This window comes from Mauremys mutica, chromosome 11 (assembly GCF_020497125.1).
Source record: "Mauremys mutica isolate MM-2020 ecotype Southern chromosome 11, ASM2049712v1, whole genome shotgun sequence".
NCBI lineage: Eukaryota > Metazoa > Chordata > Testudines > Geoemydidae > Mauremys > Mauremys mutica.
The window spans coordinates 61,499,484-61,519,308 of NC_059082.1; the positions used below are offsets into that span (position 1 = coordinate 61,499,484).

The 19,825-nt window shown below is 42.5% G+C and overlaps 1 protein-coding gene across 3 annotated transcripts in view; it reads right to left on the minus strand.

Annotated features, from left to right (window-relative positions):
• USP7 (ubiquitin specific peptidase 7) overlaps positions 1-19,825 on the minus strand; it is a 130,917-nt gene that overhangs the window by 98,560 nt on the left and 12,532 nt on the right. Inside the window, exon 2 of one of the 3 annotated variants that reach the window (XM_044979431.1) lies at positions 15,679-15,803. The exons of 1 other annotated variant lie outside the window; for it this stretch is intronic. Coding sequence is in view for 1 of the 2 variants with exons in the window: in XM_044979428.1 (XP_044835363.1) it covers positions 8,276-8,351 (76 nt within the window). In the remaining variant the exon portion in view is untranslated. Of the gene's footprint in view, positions 1-8,275; positions 8,747-15,678; positions 15,804-19,825 lie in introns of those variants that run through there. One more of the 3 variants, XM_044979428.1, reaches the window with a different exon arrangement.

Genomic DNA, 19,825 nt, shown 5'->3' on the forward strand with positions numbered 1-19,825 from the left:
TGTTTTATATTCTTATCGTGAATGTGTTGATTTGACTACTCCCTCCCATACCCTTCCCAAAGATATTTACCTAAGTGGTGTACTATATCACTAGATTCAGTTTCCCTGGGATCAGTATGACTCATTTTGTCTAATTCCCAGGATAACCCATGGCACTTCATGCAAAAATATAGAAATGAGATTAGGGATGTCCCAATCTTTAAGAATACACCCTTTTAAAGAATTCATCCTTGTGGTACATCTTGCAGAATCACTATTATGAGATCAAACTTAATTGTACAGCAATCAGAGTTATCAATGAAATGTCTACACTGACCTCTGACATTAGCCCTTGTCTATTTTCCTTTTCTCCTTAATGCTTCCTATGCTGTACTGGTGCAGAAAAAAACCCTATATTAGTGTATTTGATCCCATAATTTAAGAAAAACCCAGTTTTGTCATGGAAAACCCTGCTCTTTTTCAACCTTTATCTTCCCCCCCAATTTCTCCTTCCTACAACTAACTCACCACAGAAAATAAAGCACAGAGAAACAAACTAGTTATCACTGTAACAAGTACTAAATGATTGCTTCTTATAAGATGTTAATATCTTTTGAAGTAATTCTGAAGACCATGTAAAACTCTGGCTATTGCAAAATGTGTCAGCTTACTCGCAAGGGAGTATTGCACAAAGAGCACATTACTGTGATGTGCATGGCCTACAGTTTATTTCTGGGCACAACTCAATGTGTTGGCTTTGATGTACAAACTCCTAAGTAATTTGGGACCTAGCTACTTGAAAGACTGCTTCCTTCTCTCTTTATGCCAGTAGCAGGAATCAGCTGAAGTGCCTGAACTCAGTCCCCTGGTTTAAACAGGAGGCTGCTGTCTACACACTATGAGGGGCCCTCCACTCTGGAACTCATTTTGCCCCTTGGTCTGACAGAGTCTAAGACTTCAGACTTTCAAAGACACTGAAAGCCCTGTTTTCTTAGAAGTCAGAGAACAGTTAGGTTATGAAGTGTGATTTTGTTTGTTTTTGTTTAATTCTCCATGATTAAACTTGTGAGGAATAATCTCTTAATAATCTTTGCATTTCTAATTTACATATGCCTAGAGTAACTATTAGGTGAATCTTTCAAAAGTCAATTAAATACACAAATTGAGATATGCTCTACACCAAGTACATACAAATCCAATATAAAAATGTAAGAATATTTACATATATTCTAATCAACCTTGAATTGGTTTTGTTTTGAAGTAGTTTTTGTGTAGGTGGTCCCAAACATTTACATTTTGTTTGTACAATCTGCAGCCATGGCATACATATGCTTATGTTTATGTATAGAACCTATAAAACAGCCTTTAAAAGAAATTTGATATTAAGACCATTTTTAAAAGTGCTTTTATATTCTGAAAAGCAACCAACACCTTTGCAGACACTGTATGATCAAAGTAATTGGAGAAACTGCCTTCCCCAGGCCTCAATATTCTTTTGCAACTTGTTTACAGAGTCCTAAAGTTTGTTACTTCTTTTGAAGCTGAACTTTTTCTAGTTCACCAAAACAGCTTTCAAAATAGGTAAGGCAATTTCAAACAGAAAAATGGCACAGATTCTCTTCACGGTCAACATTCTTCCTTAAGTTTGCAACTCATTTAAAACAGTCTATTTCCTCAAAGTTTCTGAAGTTGCATTGCTTGTTTTCTATATGAATTAGTTAACATAAAGGAATTTAGATGCAATACTTAAGGGTTAAATCTCAGCCTATTACAACAATGTACCAACAGCTGTATATTCTGTTGCAATAACTCCAACTTGCAAAACTACTTTACACATTTACTTATTGATACACTGGCTACTAGTAACACATTCAAACTACTGAAACAATTTCACCAATATATAAAGCCACATAAGTAACCAGCAAAAAAGTTTTAAAAGCAAGCACAGCTATTTAATAGCTTGACATGCTGATCAACATGCCCTGACCCCTGCTCTCCTCCAAACCAACTTCCGGGAAAACAAATCCACCTCACTATAGAAGTTTATCAGTAACAGGATAATATAGGTCTAGAGCAGATTGAAACTTTGAAAAAAAAACATTTTTTTAAAGAAACAAGTTTTCTAAGCATTATTAATTTTGCATCCTGCAAATCATCAAGTACATTTTCAGCACTACACAAATATGTAAATAATACTTCTCAACTAAACAGAGTTAGGTAACAATAACTTTAAAACTCCTTTGGGTTAGAATTATCAACATTTTCTTCATCCATATGTAGAATACAATACTAAAAAGTAAAGAATGATTAAAAATGGGCAACCAAAAACGGATTTAACAAACATTTAAGGAAATATGGACAAGTCACAAGCTCTAAACCCTGTATTTTCCTCATACACACCCCAAATCACTTACAAATATCCTATGATGTCATGCAACATGTACTGGCTTCTGGCTAAACTGGTTTAACTGCTGCAGTTTGGATGCACTACATAGATTTACTTTGTGATAAGTTTTCTGTAGCTATGAAACTGATTTAGTGAAGCCAGACTCAAAGACTATCTCTGTTTCAAATATGTACACGGTTATAGTGCTTTTACACAGATAATTTCAGTTACATTAGGATAGTTTCCTAGGGAGATTTTATTCCTATTCTGGATATGGTGGATTCACACACACTTAACTGGGAAGAGGGGATGGAAAAGGTAAATGAGTTTTTGAAAATGTTCTCCTTCACCCTTTAAAATTAAACTATTCACTTCTTTTAGTCTTCCATCTGCCTTCCCAGATTTTGCACAATGTCTTAGTTTTTCTCTTTTTCCTTCCCTGGAGGATTCCTGAATCCAACTCTATCCCATTTTACTGCCCAGGTGCTGAGGTCATACATCCATCCTCTGGGAGAAGACCTTGGATATACTTCCCTCGGATGGCATGAAATGGTCATCTGAGAGAGATACAACACACATACTCCTTTCCCGGGGCCAAGTACATTGCCTCAAGAAGGGCCCTAAACATTGCTGTTGAGGGGAACAATGGACTAAGCTGGGTTCTTTACCGGATGCACTGTCATTAAGCCTCCAAACTAATTTCACTTTATAATCTGCTCCCTTCCATCATTTATATCCCATCTCATTCAACCATCCCCCATCTCAGAGAAAAATGTCAATAGGGGTGGAGGGGAGGGGGGGGGACAGAACACCACTTGGATATGTAAGATACCCATGTTCGCAAGCTAAATTTAATGTCCATAAACTCAGAGAAGTAGATCAAGTTTATAACCTGAGTTTATCACTACCAAGCTGGGAGTAGTCTGAAAGATAGTGGGGGAGGGGACACAAAAAGAGGGGAATCTTGAACTGACTCTTTAATTAATTAAAGGGCAGAGCTGATGAGCCTCAAAAACAGTTTCACCCAGTCCTCTCCATCCATAAAAATAATGGCATTATGTGGGATTCCAAAAGAAATTATTCTTGGGCTTCAACAGAGACAAGGACCACCACACAGATTAAAAAATAAGTCAATGACATTTTCACTATAATCTGTATTTCACAAAGTATATTTTCTGATGTGGAATGAACACTACATTAAGTATCCTGTGGCACCTTATAGACTAACAGACGTTTTGGAGCATGAGCTTTCGTGGGTGAATACCCACTTCGTCGGATGCATGTAGTGGAGATTTCCACTACATGCATCCGACGAAGTGGGTATTCACCCACGAAAGCTCATGCTCCAAAACGTCTGTTAGTCTATAAGGTGCCACAGGACTCTTTGCTGCTTTTACAGATCCAGACTAACACGGCTACCCCTCTGATACATTAAGTATCTATGTAGATATTCAATTGTGAGGAGTTGAGGTCACTCATGAGGTCAAAAAAGTTAAAGGGAGGTAAACATTAGAAAGATATGTAAGAAAAATAAAATGTGATATAACTTTGAAAAAAGCAAGCTAAACCATGAAAAAAACAAAAAAATACAGTTTATAAAAGAAACCTGCTAAGAAATACTGTAGAAATCAAAGTATGATAGTTACCATTGCAAGTTCATGTCTAACTTGCTGGTATAATACTGGGAAAAGTGCAATTTTAGGTTTCGTATGCAGATGCAACTTTTCACAGTAAGTTTTTCCTTCCCTGCTCTTTCTAAATGACTTTGGTGTGAACTCACATGGAATACTAGATTCAGTTTGGGGCACTTCTAAATAGACAAATATGAAAAAGTTCAGAGAAAAGCAACAAAAAATTACCAGCAAGTTAGAAAAATTGACATATTAGGAAAAATTAAAAGTGGTCAATTGGAACTGACTAAACAGGATTAAGGAGGGTACCATAATCTACAATTGTATAAAGGGTGTTAACCCCAAAGAGAGAAATTTAATTTCTATGACATGCAAGAGTATAACTAGGGGTAATGGGCAGAAATTAATAAAAGGAAATGTAAATTATATTAGGAACATCTTCTAGATCAATTAGACTGTGAAATAGTCTCTTAAGGGAAGTGGTGAAAGCATTGTATGGATTATATATAAGCACCAAGTGCTTTGAGTATGCATAGATCTTAATACAATTTACCTTGGAAGCAAGTTATATAGGAGTTACATCAAGACCCCAGATTTTCCTTTGTTATATGATTTTACAAAACTTTCCTAGAATTTAGTATAGCAAGTCTCATTTGGAGTACAACTGAAAAGCACAGTTTTTTTTAAATGACACGCCAAGCTGCATATACTACACGAACACTATTTGCTGTCCTTACAATAGGTACACAGAAAAGGTCAACATTTACTGAACTGCATTATTTTTACCTTTCCATACAATTCCTATATTTAAAATGTATAACTCAGCAAGGAACTATATTGTATCACAATAAATAGCTAAAAATGTCAACCACCATACGCGTCAAGAATGTGTATAATTAAGCCAAATCATAATACTACATTATTCTGTTCAATATAATATGGCAAATAAGTTAGATTGCATATCATATGGCCCCATAAATTCTTACTCCTTATCAAGGCCTGTTGCTGCCACTTCTATACCTGCTGACTAAATTATACCTCTTTTCTATCTAAAATGTAAAAAAGTCTTTTCTTAGTATTTCTTTTTACAATCTGATCTTCCGGAATGTCTACTGTTCCTGATATTTACACTTTATGGCCTACAAGATGTCCAAGGAAGAGAACCAAGCCAACTGGATCACAAAAGCAAAAGAAAGAAAGAAACAGGGACAGGTATCCACAAAATGTCACATTCAAACTGGCAGAACTTAATTCTTCTGATTCAATAGTTTTGTTTGTAATTCTGCTCATTTGAAACTGTTCAGTGTAGCTGCACAGCAAATAAGTGAGCAGGCTTCACATAATTCAAAAGTCAAGATGTGCACTCAGTTTTCCATCATACATTCTTCACATACCTCCTAAATCTAATCTGATCTCTCAATGGAGAATGGCATTTAACATGCATAAAAGAGTGTAAGATTTGAGAACTGTGTTTTATTAAATAATTTCTCAATTTCTAAAGATAATTTATCTCTCCTCAAGAAAGTATCTACATCCACATATTAGAAAGTTGAACACAGTTCTCTACTGTAAAATAAGGGAACACATATAAGCAATTACGTGTCTTTCAGTAGAAAGGGAACAAGAGTCTAGACTAAATGATCTAGTGCACCTAAACTAATTTCTCAGGACAATCAAACACTCCAAAAAGGTATAGAGTCTATCTAAACACACGCGTCTGACGAAACCCACGAAAGCTTATGCTCCAATACATCTGTTAGTCTATAAGGTGCCACAGGACTCTTTGTTGCTTTTTATCTAAACTCTGTTAAGCTTTCCATTAGTGCAAATAAACTCTCAAACAGATTAGTATGTCCTATGATCATTCTGAACCATTAGTGTGAATTTTACCAGCCTATGAGGACTTGAATAGATTTCTGGAATACTGCTGCACTGAGATCAAGCCCATAGAAATCAGAGAACCATTAAGCACTGTCAATACTCTAAAGGACTAGAAATGAATATTGGAAGCAAGGCTTATAGCTGGAGGCTATGGCACATTCTCCTGGAAAACTCATTATACCCAAGACATTATGTTTATGCATACATACAAATAGGTATGAACAGGTATTTTTTTAAAACCAATTCACCTCATATGTGTCTCTCTTGAGGTTACAATGAAAAAAATCAAATCCATGTATGGCAACTTGGGGACAGGTTTTGGGGTTCTTTTTAAACAATGCCAGTCATTGAAATAACACATGATGTGCTTCATCTATCATATTGTGCACTAAAGTCTTAAGTTTTAAAAAAAGAAGGGTTTCACAGAATGCCCTTCTCATCATGAAATAGTGAGTAGTGACTACGACCAACTTTCAGTAAAATAGCTTTATTAATCATAGTACCAATCCATGATTGGTTGTAGAAAATTCTAAATTTGCTAAAACAATTGTTGCATATTTCACAACTAAATTGGCTGTTGATGGTGACTGTTCTTGTTGATTTGAATACCTGCATTCATAATGATTGACACCTTTTAAGCAATACTGAGGTGAATTCATATTTTTGATCAGCAAGACAAAAATCCATTAATATACACAATAGTGGAGGGTAGTTATGGCTGGAATTCATTATTTGTTTCTGATACGATATTTACACATTTCCTACAGATTAATTTCCTTAGATTAAAAAAATGCCAAGATTAATAAAAAGTACAGCTGACTTTATCCCAAACAGAACCATTGGAGTGTACTGGTCTGGGATAAAGAGCAAGACTGGAAATGTAGTAACCTCCCCCTCCAAAATACTCTCCTGAGCAATGGCATGACTGTGCAGGATCAGGGTCCCATGAATACGTAAGAGCTACACATGGCCACAGAACCCCGTGCTAGGCCCCATCCTGATGCATTTTCTGTAAATAAACCTCAGATCAGTGCCCCAATTAAAAATGGCGAGCATCTCGCGTGGCAGGCTGTGTGCAGATACAATGGAAGGGCTGCAAGGCAAAACCCTGCCGCGCGGCTCTAGAGTCAACAACACAGAAGAGGGGGGCGGGCAGGAGGCTGCAGAAATACAGGGGCCGGATCCACTTGGGGGAAAACAGACCTGGGAGAGGCACTACTAAGGTCTACCCTGAGAAAGCAATCCGTAAAACCATCCATCGCTAGGCCCCATGACCCACCGTTCATCGCTCACTTACTGGGAAAATAATCAACAGAGAAAAAAAACAAACCTTCCCACCACCCGCCCCCATGCCTGCTCCAGCAGCACATTCAGGAGTCACAGCGGCAACGCTACTAGGAACCCCTCCCTTGCCTACCCTCCCATACACAGTTTAATTCCTTGAACCAGCCCCCTCCTCCCATCCCCAAAAATAATCCTTCTCCGAGTCCTAGGAGTAAAGCTTCCACTTTAGGGTCACGCACCTCCGGGAGCACAGCCCCCTTTCCACCCCAATCCCCAGCCCCTCCTCTGCAGACAGCGAACCCCACTATCTACACTCAGCCGAGGTTTTACTGGAGAGCCCACCTCCCCCATTTACTCGGCCCTTGGACCTCCACACGCTCCCATCCACACAGGGTGAGAGTGCTAAACATCCCTTCTCACCCAACAAAATCATCCTGCCACTATTAAACGCCATTTCCAGAGCACAGACCAGCCCGGGTGTCACTGCAGCCCACCAAATCAAACCCTTCACTTCAGCCAGGAAAACCCTGCCCTCAGAAGAGTGAACCCCCTTTTCGAGAGGCCCCGGTCCCCACCCCCAGCCAGACGTCAGCCATGAACCCCGATCTCTCCCCCCTGAATTAAGATATTGGTTTAAGGGTCGTACCCTACAATCGGACCCCTCCAGTGTATCTCAGCCCCAGGCACACAGACGCTCTACTCTTCTCAGACATACTTTCCAAACCCTAAACTTTCCCCAATTCTCCCCTTCCCTAGAGAACTACGGGTAACACCCCACCCCGCCCCGCCAAGGGGAGCCCCTATTCCCAGGTCTCTCCCCGGCCCAGCCCCAGGCCAGGCCATCAGCACTGCTCCATTCCCAGCGGCCCCGCGGGGCTGGGGCTGGGGCTGCTCCGGTTCGGGGGATGGGTTGTGGGGAAGAAGAGGGGGACCGGAGACGGGTAAGGGGGCGTGTTACGTAGGGAAGAAGCCTGGAGCGGATTGCTGGGAACCAGAGAGTTTGGAGCTGCTCTGGGGGGCCAGTAAATTAAGGGAATAGGGGACGAGTCAGGGTCTCCGGGCGCCTTCAGGGGAGCCAGGGCCGCCTGCGGTGCCTGCTCCAGCCGCTCTTTACCTTCCATCTCCATGTCCTCGGGCTCGCTCAGCTGCTGCTCCCCGGGCTTCTGGTGCTGCTGCTGGTGGTGGTTCATGTCGGGCTGGGGCTGTGGCTCGGCGGCGGCCTGGGCCTTTCCTGCAGGGGGCTGCAGGCCTGTGTTGGGAGGGCAGGGGGCGGAGGGGCGGCAGGGCCTGGGTAGCGGCGGGGCCTGGGCACCAGCCTCGGCGGGCTGCGGCTGGGCTCCGGCGGGCAGGGAGCGGGCGGCCGGAGGAGGCAGCGAGACGCGCACGTATTTGCTCGCTATTCGCCCAATCTCGGCGGCGGCACCCGGTCAGGGGAAGGGGGTGGGGAGGAGGGAACCGGCCGGGGGCGGCGGCTTCCTCGGGGGCCGGAAGATCAGGAGTTAGGGCCCGGCGCTTCCCCCTCCCCCGCCGGGTGTCCCTGCTGCGGTGAGAGTCGGGGAGGCGCCGCGAGCCCCCGGCTCCCCAGGAGGCCGCTCGCTCGAGGCTGGGGCCCTGCTCCCGGCCTGCAGGCCTGCCTGCGCCCGGCTCGCTGCCGCTGCTGCTCCGCCGCCGCTGCTGCCGCCGCCTCTGTGGGGAGCGTAGCAGGCGCCAGGGCTTCTCTCTGCCTCTCTCTGTCTCTCTCAAAATGGCGGCCGCGGTAGCGCCGTGAAATGTCACATCCGCATGGGGGGCAGCGGCGCTCAGCCAGCCGGGGAGGGGGAGCAGCGCCGGGCCGCCGCCGCCACAGGAGGCTGGAGCGGAGGGGAGGAGTTACAGGGGCCCTATCCGGATGGACGCGCTGCACCGGCCGCTTTCTCCCGGGGCCTCTGCCCGAGAGAGGCTGCTCTCAGCGGAGCCCTTTGCTAGGGACCTGCCTGCCGGTGAGCGGCCCCTCTCCTCCCAACAGCTACTGCCCGGCAGAGCCCGCTGCCCGCAGGAGCGGCCGCCGCCCCTCCAGCAGCCTGCTGGCCTCTGCCCGGCACCCTTCTCCCAGCCAGGGCCTGCCTTGGGGGAGACCCCGCTCCCGCCGAGGGCCTCCGCGAAGGCGCCCCCTTGCCCTGCAGACTAGTGGCTTGTGCCAGGGCTTCCGCCACTCGCCGGAAGGCCTCCTTGGCAGGATCTCCTCTGGGATTGCCCTGGGGATATGCGGCTCCCTCCCAAGGCCTCTGCAAGGAGCCCCTCTGCTCCGCGGCCCTTGTCAGAGAGACCACCTCCCTGGTAGGCACGGCCCTCACGCTGGCATGGGCCCGACCCGAGAAAGCTGCTCTATTAGATAGGAACAAATCTGGCTCTCCTCCCCTGTTTTGCCTTTACCTTCCAGAGAGAGAGAGAGATTGCTGAGCAATTGTCCAAGGCTCCTGCCAAGCCCTGGCCAGCCCAGCTCTGGGGTACTGCAAAATAAGGAGTTAGTTCATTGTCCGCATAACTCTGGAAATAGCCACGTTTTCCAAGTGTTTAAAAACATCCATAAGAGGCAGGTAAAAGGGGTATGACTAGGAGTGACTGGTGGTATTAAATATCAGGGGGTAGGCGTTAGTCAGTATCCACAAAAACAAGGAGTCTGAATGGTACCTTAAAGACTAACAGATTTATTTGGGCATAAGCTTTCGTGGGTAAAAAGTCAACACTGGTTCTCCACTTGTGAGGTAACTCCCTTCTCTTCATGTGTCAGTATATAATGGCTGCATCTGTGATTTTCACTCCATGCGTCTGAAGAAGTGGGTTTTTTACCCACGAAAGCTAATGCCCAAATAAATCTGTTAGTCTTTAAGGTGCCACCAGACTCTTTGTTGTTTTGGTGGTATTAAAGAGGGAAAGCTATGGGATGGTGAGATGAGAGATGCAGTTCTACAATCTGTCCTAAGGAAAGCACTTAAACCACCTAAAGCTGCTTTTACAGATCCAGACTAACACAGCTACTCCTCTGATACTTGATACCTAAAACTAGGTTTCCCAAAGAGCTAGAAAATCTACTCTAGGGAAGTTAACAATTTTGTACTGGCAGGGTGTGGCCTGTTCCACTTCAAATACCTATTATTTGTTGTTCCAATTTATAAAATGAGTGAATTTAAACTATCTTTTGGGGGCAAATCCAACTCCTTTAACTGTGCTGTGGAGGGCCCCTTCTCAGCAGAACTGGAGTTTGCTGTCTGTGAGTGGTGATTTGGATTTAGAGGACTGTGAGGAGTTGTCCACCCATGGAGCCCTGTCCTGTGCAGCAGCACTGCAGGGGTAGCAAGAGGAAGGACAGGTGTGTGGGCTGGGTGTGAGAGGACCGGGATAGGGCCAGAAGAACTGCTTTTATGTATATATTTCCTTGCAGAGCAAAGAGGAGATGCCTGAGGACCCACAGAAACTACTCTAGCCATTGAGCTGTACTAGCCTCTGTGGAGCAGCTCAACAACCATAAAATAGCTTGGAATGAGCAAAGGGATCCTCACCTTCCCCCACCCCACCTTACACAACCACGCCCTGTACATCTACTACTTTAAGTACATCAGAAACAGGAGGCCTGCCAAACAATCAGTGGGGCCACTGGATGATCATGGTGCTAAAAGAGCTCTCAAAGACGACAAGGCAGTTGCAGAGAAGCTAAATGAATTTTTTGCATTGGTCTGTACTGCAGAGGATGCGAGGGAGATTCCCCACCTGAGCCATTCTTTTTAGGTAACATATTTGAGGAACTGTCCCAGATTGAGGTCTCCATAGAGGTGGTTTTTGAACAAATTGATAAATTAAACAGTAATACGTTACCAGGACCAGATAGTATTAATCCAAGAGCTCTGAAGGAACTCAGATATGAAATTTCAAAACTACTAACTGTGGCATGTAACTTATCACTTAAATTAGCTTCTGTGTCTGATGACTGGAGGATAGCTAATGTATTGATGATTTTTAAAAAAGACTCCAGAAGTGATCAGAGCAATTACAGGCCAATAAGCCTACCTTCACTACCAGGAAAATTGTTTGAAACTATAGTAAATAACAAAATTATCAGACATATCAATGAATATGATATGTTGAGGAAGCATCAACTCAATATTTGTAAAGGAAAATCATGCCTCACTAATTTATTAGAATTCTTTGAGAGAGTCAGCAAGCATGTGGACAAGGGTGATCTAGTTGATTTAGTATATGTGGACTTACAGAAAGCCTTTGTCATGGTCTTACACCAAGGGCTCTTAAGCAAAGTAAGTCACGGGATAAGAGGGAAGATCCTCTCATGGATCAGTAACTGGTTAAAAGATAGGAAACAAAGGGTAGGAATAAATGGTTAGTTTTCACCATGGAGAGAGGTAAATAGGGGGGTTCCCATGAGGATCTGTACTAGGACCAGTGCTGTTCAACATATTCATAAATGATCTGGAAAAGGAGGTGAACAGTGAGGTGGCAAAATTTGAAGATAATGCAAAATTACTCAAAATAGTTAAGTCCAAAAGTGATTGAGAAGAGTTATAAAGAGATGTAACAAAACTGGCCAACTGGGCAACAAAATGACAGATGAAATACAATGCTGATAAATGCAAAGGAATGCACACTGGAAAACTTAATCCCAACTATACACATAAAATGATGGGGTCTAACTTTTCTGTTATCACTCAAGAAACACATTTTGGAGTTGTGGATAATTCTCTGAAAACATCCACTCAGTGTGCAGCAATAACCAAAAAAGCTAACCAAATGTTGGGAATCATTAGGAAAGGGATAGATAGTAAGACAGAAAATATCATAATGCCACTATATAAATCCATGGTATGCCCACCATTTGAACAGTGCAAGCAGTTCTGGTCGCCTCATCTCAAAAAAGATATATTAGAATTGGAAAAGATAAAGAGACGGGAAACAAAAATGATTAGAGGTATGGAACAGCGTCCATATGAGGAGAGATTAGAAAGAATAGGACTGTTCATCTTAGAAAATAGATGACTAATGGGGGATATGATAGTCTATAAAATCTTCAATGCTGTGGAGAAAGTGAATAGGGGAGTGTTATTTACCCCTTCACATCACACAAGAAGCAGGGACACTCAATGAAAATAGGCAGCAGGTTTAAAACAAACAAAAGGAAGTACTTCTTCACACAATGCACAATCAACTTGTGGATGCCTGGGAATGTTGTGAGGGCCAAAAATATAACTGAATTTAAAAAAGAATTAGATACATTCATGGAGGATAGGTCCATTTATGGCTATTGGCTAAGATGGTCAGGGATGCAACTCCATGTTCTGGGTGTCCCTAACCCCTGACTGCCAGAAGCTGGGACTGGATGACAGGGGATGGATCACTTGATAATTGCCCTGTTCTGTTCATTCTCTTTGAAGCATCTGGCAATGGCCACTGTTGAAAGACAGGATACTGGGCTAGACTTACCATTGGTCTGACCCAGTATGGCCATTCTTACTCAACACCCAACTTTGCTCCTCTAGCTGGACTTGAGTTCAAGATTTGAGGTTTAGTGCTTCATACAGTTTTAAAACCAATAGTTAAACTATTTGCCAGTTGACTTTATCCAGAAATAGATTCCAACTCTCCCTGTCACCCCTCCCACTTACCCCAAAACATCAATTAAGAGAAAAAATATTCTCAGATTTATCAGACTATCTACTCAGGTGAAAGCATACCCTAAAAGTCTACAAATCTGCACTCAGGCTCACTGGAAGGAGTTCTAGGTGGGAGTCCCTTTATCGGTCCTTAGTGTTTTAATCTGTTCCCAACTTTAATAGCTTACAGAAAGTCCTTCCTTACTGCTACCCTTCCCCATCCCCACCTCTGCTCCCCAGAAACCAAAGATAACCCTTCTCAATGACTTCCAGTCCCACCTCCAAATCTTTCACTAGCACAGGTTTTAAACACCATCATTCCTCCATCAGTGATTCCCAATACAAGACACAATTTTCTTACACTCATGTGGTTGGATGGCTATCTGCTACTGCCTAATTCCTCAGTCACTGAGATCAGGGTAGTAGGCAAGGTCCAAAAGAAAGGAAAAACAACCCACCATAATAAAAAGACAATCAACTTTTCATAATGTCAACCCTCAATCCCTTATTAAGGACACTGGTATTAAAAAATATCCCGTCACATATGTTAGCTTCTCTAGATTTGAGCTGTTTTAAGGTAACCACTGTTCTCAGAAGCTAAGCACTTGAACCAAAATGCCTTTCCTCCTTCTGCAAAGAAGTCTGGAAGGGACACCCACTTAATTTCTGAAAGTCTTAGATGAAAAGGGGAGAGCTCAGAAAGCTGACATTTTACTGTGACATTTTCATTAGATGTTACTATCTCTCATAGTTTTACACAAGCAGAAGAAATGCAAAATAGACCTATAGAAAACTTTGTGCGAGATATGGGGCAAGGGACAGGAATTTTCCTGTTAAATGGAAAGTGGCTACTCTATATCACTAGTTTAATAAGATGGAATATCACAGTTATGCCATCCACGCATAGAGACTCATCTTAATTTAAAATGAGTTGTTTCTTTAGGGAATTATAGTTTACAGATTCAAAGTGCAAGGTAGACTAAAACATACTATACTTTTATGAAAAATCTAAATGAAAACAGGCCCTTTATATTTTATAAATATATCTACGGACAGCCAATCTATAAGAAAGACATTTTAATACTGATGTCTAGAAGGAGGTAAATTCAAAGCGATTGTATATAATCATCTCAGATGCTTTTATGAAATAATTACACAGCAAGGAATTTTTTGGTACCATTTCACAATACCCAGTGATTAAAGTGTTTGACTTTTTTCTACACAAGGAGTACAAATCATCATAAACTGACTAGGCTAACCTGAAGTCCACAGTTCAACATATACAAATCCATCTTGTCCACCTCAGGTCCATTCAAAACAATACTGCCAATATACGTTTTCCTAACTCATTGTTCTGACTATGCCAACCTCATAGGAGTCCCTCCACTGGTTCCCCCTTCTTCAACACGTCAAATAAAAGCTCTCATCCTTACTTTTAACAACATTCACAATACAGCTCATTCGTATTTGGCTACTCTTATATTTTATTTGTCTCTATCTCCCCTCGCATTCTGCTCCACATTTTCCCCACCAATGATGCTAGCCTGGATTGCCTGTTTCTCCACTTCTCCTGCAAGCACCTTTGCGTTTTCTTCCACACTGCCACGTCTTCATGGAACACTCTCCCCAAACTAACTCATAAGGCCACTACCTTGTACTCCTGCAAATCCCTCCCCAAGACTCCCTTCTACTGTGATACTTGTGGTAAATTGCTTACTGAATGTGGCTAGGCAAACAGCCAGCAGGGATTTCTGATATTACCAAAAAAAAAAAAAAAAGTAAAAATCTTTAATGGGGAAATTGTGCATCTAGTTAGTCTATGTAACCATATGTTCCTATTGCTGCTATCCTTGTCTTTCCTCCTTCACGCCTTCCTTTTGTTTTTTATACTCACTTACTGCAGCTTGTTTTGACTTAGACCCCTATCTTGCCAGTTGATCAATAAAATTTCCCTCTTGCAGGCCCTTATGCCCATACAAATCGTCACTGAAATCAGTGGGGTTCAGGAGTTCATCCTCCTGGATCAGTTGGCAGGATCAATCAGGAGCTTAGATTGTTAGTGCTTTAGGTCCAGGAATGTCTCTTACTGTGTGTTTGTGTAGGACGATAGGGCTCTTGTCCCAAATGAGGCCTCTCAGCACTACCATAATACAGAATAATACCAGATCTTAAAGGGACACTGTCAACTTGAAATTAGTCAATTTCAAAGGAAGTAACTTCATTTTGGTGAGGTGACCTGCCCCTAAGACTCTGAAATTACACCGCTGCCTTGATATAACGCCACCCGATATAAAGCAAATTTGGATATAACGCAGTAAAGCAGTGCTCCGGGGGGGGGGGGGGGTTTGCGCACTCTGGTGGATCAAAGCAAGTTCAGTATAACACGGTTTTACCTATAATGCGGTAAGATTTTTTGGCTCCCAAGGACAGCGTTGTATCGAGGTAGAGGTGTATATTTAAAATTGTTTTTCTCACTGTATAAAGGATCCTCACAAACTGAGGAGTATGAATGTGCATAGGAAGGGGGACAGCTAAAGGTAAAAGCCAGTCCAAGCTGTACAGTCAGCCTGACCCTGGCTTCTGTAGAAGAGCTTGGGACAGATCCCCACTTCTTCTTGTATTCCTAGCCCAATATCTTGTTCCTGCAGACAGAGCCAACTACACTCTTAGCCCCAGCTTCTCCATCTAGCTCCCACGGAGTAATCCAGACCAGGAACAAGGATCCCCTGTTTCCATTGAGGGGCAGAGTTTACCACTGACCTTCTGGCCCCCATTCCTGTCTGGTGCCTGCAGTAGGATCCCCATTGCCTTCCAGGCCTGGCTTGTGTTGGCTTCCACAGCGGAAGCTGAAATAGGAGCAGGAGATGCTGCTGCTTACCTGGCCCAACTCCTGCAAAGGATCCAAATTGCTTCCTAGGCTGCTCCACTCACTGTCCTAGCTCCAGCAGGGGATCCCTTCCAGCCACCTGCTGCCTTGTGTAAGACTGCTGTTTTCTCCTTATCCTGCAAGAGAGAGCTGTGTCCTGTATGTAGCCATGTATATTGAGGGAATTTACACTGGTGTAATTACATCAAGGTAGTTATGCCAGCACAAACCACTAATGGACATGCTCTGCACCAGGAAAAGCAGGACCTACCCTGTTGCTGTTTAGTTTGTTGTGTTACTGGATTAAGGTGCACCAGTGTAAGTCCCTTTAAGAGGTTTGCATTGGTGTAACTATATCAATATATTACATCAGTACATATTTCCTTAATATAGGCAGAGCCTGAGTGGGTGGGAAGTGGCCTTCCTGTCTCAGGCCAGCTGCTCCTGGCCTTTTGCAGCTCTGCTTCTTCCTCCCTAACTAGCTCTTGTCTCTTGGCTTCTCCCTGGACCTCACTGCAGGATGCCAATCACCCAGCCAGGTGCTTTTTCTTTCACTTGCTCCTGGGTGCTTTTGGGGGGCACAGATTTGCAACACCTCTTCCTGCAGCTGGCAGGTGTGTCGCAGTCTCATTTTGGGGTTCATGGTGTGATAAAGATGTTTCCCTGCATGCTCTACCAGATCTCTGCTGCTCCCTGTCTTGCAGTTGGGTCTGGGGAATGAAGGAGAATTCTCTTAGCCCCCTGCCAAGCATCTGGTACTCCCATGACCCATACAGGTGTTTGGGGAGCAAAGAAGGCGGCTTCTGCACTAGACTCTTATTGTGCCCTGGCTTTGTACAGACACCAGGGGAAGAGGAGACACCTTTTCTGACCTGAAAAGTGAAATAACAGAAGCTTTGGTTTTACTGGTGAAAACCCTCTTGCAGGGCCCAGGGAAGCATGTGCACGTGCTTCACGAGAATGATGTCATCCATCACAAGAGAGAGAAAATGCAATTAACCATACTGTGCTGTTAAACATATGAACATAAGAATGGCCATATTGGGTCACACCAATTGTCCATGTAGCCCAGTATCCTGTCTTCTGACAGTGGCCACTGCCAGGTGCTTCAGAGAGAATGAACAGAACAGGGCAATTATCAAGTGATCCATCCCCTATCATACATTTCCAGCATCTGGCAGTCAGAGGCTAGGGACACCCAGAGCATGAGGTTGCATCCCTGACCATCTTGGCTAATAGCTATTGATGGAACAAATAAAAGTAAAAAATTAGAGAAATATTTGTCTGCTAACTTCCTTCAGTTGTAGTAATATTAGGCGTTAATTGTAAAAAAACCCAAAAAACCTGTAAGTACAAAATTTTCAGGGAACGGTTATTTCAAGTTGATGATGTCCCTTTATGGCAATATATTTTTAAAGAGCTATATGAAGCATTATCCATTAATATTTCTACATGGTGGATCAATTATATCTAAACGTTGCTGACAATTTAAAGATTTGGTTTATATGATTTCAAGTATATTTTTGACCATTTCTCCAAAGCCACAATTATAACACGTCTTTCACATGACTTCCAGAGAAAGTCAAGATAAGACATTTTTATCTCCTTAGCTGGGATTTGTATTTCCCCACACAGAGTTGATCCACTTTAATTTTCCAATAAAAACAAGTCTCTTTTGCTAAAAATGGTATGTTTACATTAAAACTGCTAGGTGATGACTCAGTTGTTTGCCATCTTTGAAAAGTGAAATGATTTTTTCCTCATCCAGTTTTGCTGCAAACAGTAAATTGTGAAGTCAAGAGTTACAATGATATATATCCAAAGTAAAAAAGGAATGGAAGGAATGGTTCATCTTGTCTATACAACTCTGATTAATCAGCTATGTTTCGTTGTGATAGGAGTAGCTTTTGCCAAGTGTAAAAGAGAAGGTAAAGTTGAAAAGTATCTAACAAATTAGATATATTAGGAATTGTCCTGTTTAAAGTGAATTTATTGTTAGTGAAAGATGCCAGACTGCCAGCACTGGAAATGGATCCCTCCTATCAACACAACACACATGGCCCTGCCAAAATGCCTCAACCTGCCAGTCTAATAATAACTAGATAAGCACTATGTATTAATAACTTCATTCAGAGACTCTCCAAGTGTTTGTATATTAGTTGATAATCTTCATAACTGCTCTGTAAGGGTAGTATTAAAATCTCCATTTTACCAGAGAGGTTAACTGACTTGTCCAAGGTCACATACTGATCCATTGTCTGAACCAGGATTGCAAGCTAAGATCTGTTCTTTAATCAGTAGAAGAATCTGTCTTTATCAGTATATTTCAGTGTCCAGACTTATTGTGTGACCTTGGGGAAGTCAACAGGGGCCTGATCTGATTGACTTCAATGGGCTTTGGATTGGACCTTGATTTCTCTGTTCCTCAGTTCTCTATCTGTAAAAAGACTTTCACTGTCTTATCTATTTAGTGGCAAGGGATGGAACCATGGAACAAGGGCTGTCTCTTACCTTTTGTATGTACACTGCCTAGCCCAATGGATTTCTGATCTTGACTGGGGTTTCTAGGCACTACTATAATATAAATAAGCACAAGCAACCAAGTTTAAGTGAAAATAAATCTGTGACACAATGTGACAAAAGCAGAGGGACTAACCATGCAAGTTATTCATCCATCCTGAATACATCCACCTTTTGCCTGGCTATGCAACACCTCCCCATATTGATGTTCAGTCTAATTTTTTCTGTTTACAAAACAAATGACTACCCGAGCATAAATGTAAAACCTACAAACGCAGTCTCTCCTAGTCCTATTTCCTCCACCTCTTTCTCTATCCCCACCCTCTGGAATAATCAGAAGAACAACTTCATCTCCTCCAATCCCTTCATTCACTTATTCTCTCTCCATTCATTCATGCCACTCATTCATCATTACCTTTTCTCCACAAATGACACACACTCTCTCTGTTTTTCACTTACCCTCCTGATTAACCCCAGAATGCAAAAACAAGGCTGAGGGAGCACAAATATAGGTTGTATTATGGGCTCCAGCAAACTGACATCTGTTGTATTAGTTTAATCTCTCAGACATTAAGAAGTAGATTTTACTTATTTTAAACTAGGTATTTAGAATGTCAGTGTTCAATACAATGTTAGGACCTGATCCCACAATCTGATCTGCACAGGGAGCCTACTGAAGTCAAAAAGGGGGAGGGGAGTTGTCTGCCTGGATGGAGCAGATAGCAGAATCAGGGCCTTATTTTTGTAGACCTTCTTCACCATGCAGTTTTAGCCCCAAAGCCTTAATGGGGTTTAATACTACTAGTTAGTTGGAGAGTATTATAGCTTTCACTGGCAGTCAATGCTGAAGTTAACGGTGATTCTGCTGGACATGGCAGAGAAGAGCTACTGGATGATGAATAAGTTAAAACAAGTCAGGCCAATTGCAAAAGGAGAGAAAATTGAAAGATTAATTTGGAGAAAATATGTTTGTGATCTTTTAATTTAATTTTGTGATGAACAGAAAAAAAGGCTCAGAAGGCACGGGTTATTTTTCTCTTTCAAATAAAGGCCTCGATCGTGGAGGGAGATCTGTGCAGGCAGGCCCTTGCACCCACGTGGAGTCCAACTGAAGTCAGTGAGGCTCTGTATGGGCACTGAGATCTGACTGCATGAAGGCAACTGAAGGATTAGCACCAGCCTTTCTCCTCCTGTTAGTATTTTAGGAATATCAGAATTATGATGACTTGATGCCCCTGTTTTTGCTGGAGGAGAGGACCAGACAATTGGAATGGGAATTTTCTTAGCCATCAGCTGACAAAGTGCACATGTGGAGGACATTGAATCTTTCACAAATAGAGTTTTTATACTAGGTGTTTGTTAGGAGCTTGAGTTAAATGGGTGTTGGGAGAAACAACCTGACTAAAAATTTCTGCCTTCAATTGTTCCAGTTTCAAACTCTTGTAGCATCATACTCCCACCAGTTCTCTTGTTTCCGTGTGTCCTCCAGTAAAATTAGAGAGGTCAAAATGGTTCTTTTGTAAAGGGAGAAAAAAAATTGAAACCAACATTTTAAAATGTCTTCAGCCCTTCTTTATAAACTAACAAAACAAGGCACAATCTTTTTCTTCTCTGGAGAACACCTTTAAGAGAGATATAA